Source organism: Aplysia californica, unplaced genomic scaffold, assembly GCF_000002075.1.
Source record: "Aplysia californica isolate F4 #8 unplaced genomic scaffold, AplCal3.0 scaffold00403, whole genome shotgun sequence".
In the NCBI taxonomy this organism is placed as follows: Eukaryota; Metazoa; Mollusca; class Gastropoda; order Aplysiida; family Aplysiidae; genus Aplysia; species Aplysia californica.
Window position 1 is genome coordinate 487730 of NW_004797673.1, and position 4678 is coordinate 492407.

The 4678-nt window shown below is 41.1% G+C and overlaps 1 protein-coding gene across 1 annotated transcript in view; it reads right to left on the bottom strand.

Moving 5' to 3' along the window:
* Nucleotides 1-370: 370 nt before the first annotated feature.
* Nucleotides 371-4678, bottom strand: part of LOC101860671 — a gene marked incomplete in the record, with an annotated part of 32338 nt that continues 28030 nt past the window's right edge. The window contains 1 exon segment of the mRNA XM_005104079.3: nt 371-4156. Within this exon segment, the coding sequence (XP_005104136.2) occupies nt 2245-4156 (1912 nt within the window).

A 4678-nucleotide genomic window follows, 5' to 3' on the forward strand; every position in this document is an offset into this window, starting at 1 on the left:
AAATGAACAGGCTTTAAGACGATACCAATAACTCAATATGCCTAAAAATTGACGAGAGCCTGATCCCACCACGCTGCATCACATATGTAAAGTCTTAGACAAACGTTTCATCATCAAACGTCAAAGTTTAGCTTTAAATATTCAGTATGTTATAAATGAAGATCAGCACAAGCAAGACGAAAGCGATGAAAATCAACAATACACCACACCCACTAAACATCACAGTCGACAAGAGCAGAATCAACACCTCCCCCCCCCAAAAAAAAAAAAAAAGATTTGAAATACACAGGAAAAGCATTTAGCGAAGACGGAAGGATAGATCAATAATTAAAACATAGATTAGAGTAATAAAAAACAACAACAATGCTGTGACTTACCGACTTATCAATAGCATAATGTATACCAGTGCTGTGCTACTAAGCCCAAACACGAACAATAAACAAAAGCCATCAACGTAAAATAAACGCCTTTGAGATGTGATGCCTAATGAGAACTTAAAACATTACACGAAAGAAAGAGAGTGAAGGACGAGATAGCCAGACAATTATGTGTGGGCGCAACTGCCTGCTTGAAGTACATAGATAACAGATACATGAAATCGTGTTGTGGACAACTGTCAAAACTATAACCACCAGACAGTATAACAGCAAGAGCAAACAGCCAGAGATATAAGAAGGGTACAGAGGAAAAGGTAGGCCCAGGAAAAGATGGAGAGAAGGGTCAGGGAAAAAAACATTCGATAATTATAATACAGTGGGACTCGACTTCAACGAACTCAAGTTCAACATAACCTCGGATTCGACGAAGGAGTTGGATTCCCAGTTTTTAAAAATTCATAAATATTAATAAAATATAACTTGGATTTGACGAACACATAAATGAGGAAGCTCGGATTTAACGAAGTGTGAACTGCTTTGTGCGATCAATCAGTGGCTTCCTTTCATACCCACACACGCGTTGTTAGCACGCACCAATGTCTTAAGGTGTGTCAGGGTCGGACGCGCAGCCACCACTCATGTGACGTACGTGTGACTGTGTTAGTGTGAAACTTGGGGGACGGTGTACAACAAGCGGTGCGGGCGTGAAACGTCAGTAGAGATACAGACATGACTCACTTATTTTTTCCCAGCTACAGATCAATATAGCAATGATAAGCTAATGCCATAGATCTGCGTAACGAATTGCGCGCTGGACAGAGGAATCAAATGTTGCCGCATGCAACATTATACGTAGCAACATATCTTGTTTGGCAAACAATACGTTATAGATGATAGATGACACAGGCGTGCATTTGAAGAAATCGACCATTTTTCAGAGTGTATGCTTGGCAGAGTTCAGTGTATTTTCCCGGTATTTTCCAGTATTTCTTTGGTATCAAAGAAATGAAAATGTCTCTCATTTGAAACCAAACTACTTTTGATTGAGAAAATACATTATATATACATTACTTGCGCCCTGCCTGTAATTATTCAGACACAATAATTCATGTTTACTTTAATGAACACTCGGATTCAACGAAATTAAGGACCAGGCCTGATGACTTTGCTGAATCCGAGTTCCAATACATAATTAATAAGCAACAGACGATACAACAAACAAGAGAAATATATTTGCTAATCCCATCGACATCGTAATGTAACACGGGTTAGTTTAAGTCACGTAAAATATTTGCTTGGTAAAACGTCGGAGAAACAAAAACTGAAAATTAAATGATCAAGAGCATGTAACATACTGCATCTAAGCAAAATGATATGCATTTGTCTTACAGGAAACAAAACTATGAGTTTGTAATGAATTGAGCCGTGGGCACTAAGTCAATTAAATTTGCATTAAACTTGAAAACATTAACAATCAAAGAACATTAAAAGAAATGCGGAGAGACAAGAAATAACACAATATTAAAATGCTTAAAACGCACTCAAAAATAGACTGAAAGATATCTCGAATTATGTCCACATGTTACAGTTTGATATCTCAAACAGTACTTAAAAAGCTGAATGTGGGAAATACATAATATATTTGTGAAATTATCTTCACCAAGCTAAAGTAGCAGCACACCTCTTTTTAGCAGAATAATTTGTAAAGTAGAGGCTGCAAGAGAAGCAAAAATATCAGGACATTGGTCAACAGGACACACGTTGTTGGTGAAAAATTCTCTAAAACTCTGAGCTTGGAAGCCTCACAAAGCCATAAAGCGGTTTGACCAACTTAGGTAAGCACATTGCTCAAGTCGGATACAGTGCATCACGTATTATTTATCGAGGACTGCGTATACAATTCGTTCTTAACAACATAGAAATCCTCACCTTGAAAACTAACCCAGTTACCAGCCGGTAAGCATTGTGGTATGCCGCCAGAAATTTGACCCCCGTCTTTTGAGTCAACAGGAGACTGTGGCAAGTCCAGTCCTTTAACGTCCTGGCTTGTAGTCAGAATTTCAGCTTTCTCTGAGGGTTGGTCTTGAAGAACTTCGTGGATCTGGTCGCTACTTCGAGGTTCTTCAGAGCACGGAGGTTCAAGCTGCAAATCGTTTTCTGGACGAGTTGTATATTCCGAGTCATTTTCTTTGTTGTCATTTTCCTGGGAAATATACTCTTGAGAATCCATTTCTTTATTTTCTCCTGTTACGGAACATATTTCCTGAGAATCCATCTTTAAATCATCATTTTTATGTGTAACATTGTCTTGAATATATTTTCCTGGATCATGTGCTTTCTGTGAACACTTTTCTTGAGAATCTTTTCCTTCAGAGCATTGTTCTTTTGAGCTCTCGTCTGGTGTTTCCAGGTCCACACCCCCAGTTAGGTTTTTGACATGTTGTTCATGTTCAGGGAATGCGTTCTCAAAGTCATCTGGTGTTTGGCCAGGCTTTGCGGTTTCAGTAATTAGAGGAATACTGTTTATCATCTGTCCTTGAAAGGAGTCCACTTTCGCAGCTTGGTCAGAGGCCTCGTCTAGGGTAACGCCTGAACCTGTCATCATGTAGTTGCAATTGTCACCAGAGGTTGGCTCGACTGTCAAGAGAGATTGTTTGCTTTCGTGACCTCTGGGATCGTCGGCTGATGCAAGTGAATAGATGTTATCATCGAGGTCAGCAAGTGTATCCGTGACAGGCCGAAGTTGCATTGGTTTGTCTTTATACGGGTTTTTCTCTAGTCTCGAGGAAATTTTTCTAACCACTGACACACCGTTTCCTTCGTACATCTCGTATATGTGTTCTTCCAAATCTGAGGAATCGGGCTCACCAGCGCCTTCGTCAATGCGAACGTGGGGATCTGGGGTATTGGACACACCTGTCCCTGTGTAGGTGGCAGAGGTAACATTACCGTCGCTGTGACTGACAAGAGCAGTTGATACTGCTAACAGTGGGTCAACAGCAGCGGTGCCCACGCTGTGGTTTTTCAGTATACCTGGGTAACCGTAAACGGTCATCATCTGGTCATTTGCCGAATGTGATCGGCACGTGCGGTTCAAATGGCTGTACTCATCACCTTCTTTGATACCTTCGGTATCAAACACCATTTCTTGATCTACGCCAGAGGGATTATACGCTTGTCCGTCTGCATTCCATCTTTTTAGAGCGTGCGGTGGTGAAGAGAATGAGTTGAAAAGGACTGGTCGTTTCCCAGTTTGGAGAGAAAGTGACCTTCCGTTCCGGTCCAGATGACTTTCATTGTCTCCTGCTTCAGCGTCGAGAGTTTTAGCGGGATTTTTCTCAAGTAGATTCCCGAAGAACTTGCAAGGTTTGGGGCCTAAACGCTCTGACAGTAAAAAGGGCGTTGGAATACGTGGTCTATTGTGCCACATATGTTTTCTCTCGTTCTGCTCTGGGATGTCCTCATACAACATCTCCTCCTCTTCAATGTTTCCTTCCTCCTTTCCGCGTCCATCTTGCTGTCCATCAAAACAAGTATAATCGTAACCCCCCTCTTCAAGCTCGTAAACGTCCTCTTCCCCGTCAGAATAAATCGTTTCATTTTCGGGACTGACAGTTATCGCATTCAGGTTATTCTTGTCAAGACCGACGTTGTCTCTGTCCACGATACTAGGGATTATTTTTAAGCTGACTTCAGAGGGAGATCGTTTGTCCCTTTTTCCAGCTGATCCATCGGAGGCTGAGGCACCGGAACTTTCACCGCGAGAAACCTGCTGCGTCCTGTGAAGGTATAGAAAGAAAAAGAAAACAAAATTGAATGGTTCAAAACACAAATATTTCCGGGTTCCACCAACTTTCGTCGCTATGAAGTTACTGGTTTTATCTTATAGCTTGTTAAGTTTTCTTGTCTTTTTTATGGGAAAACAAATAGTCCATCTGACTTCTGAAAATAGAAGTCGAGACACATGCGATTAAAGGACGTTGCTGTCGCACGATGCCAGATGTTAAATTAAATTAATGAACAAATATCAGTCAAAGTTGTTCTTTGACTTCCACAGCTTGAGTGTCAGGAAAATAAAGACAGCATCGTATTTTACACTGACATAATATATACTATTTGCAGGTTGTTAGGGGACTGTGCAGTCCCCTTGCGCTGCTGTTGTGTGCACTTGGGGACTGCAAAGAAACACACACACACACACACACACACACACACACACACACACACACATACACACACACACACTGACACACATACACACACACATATTCACACACACAAACACACACACACATACACAC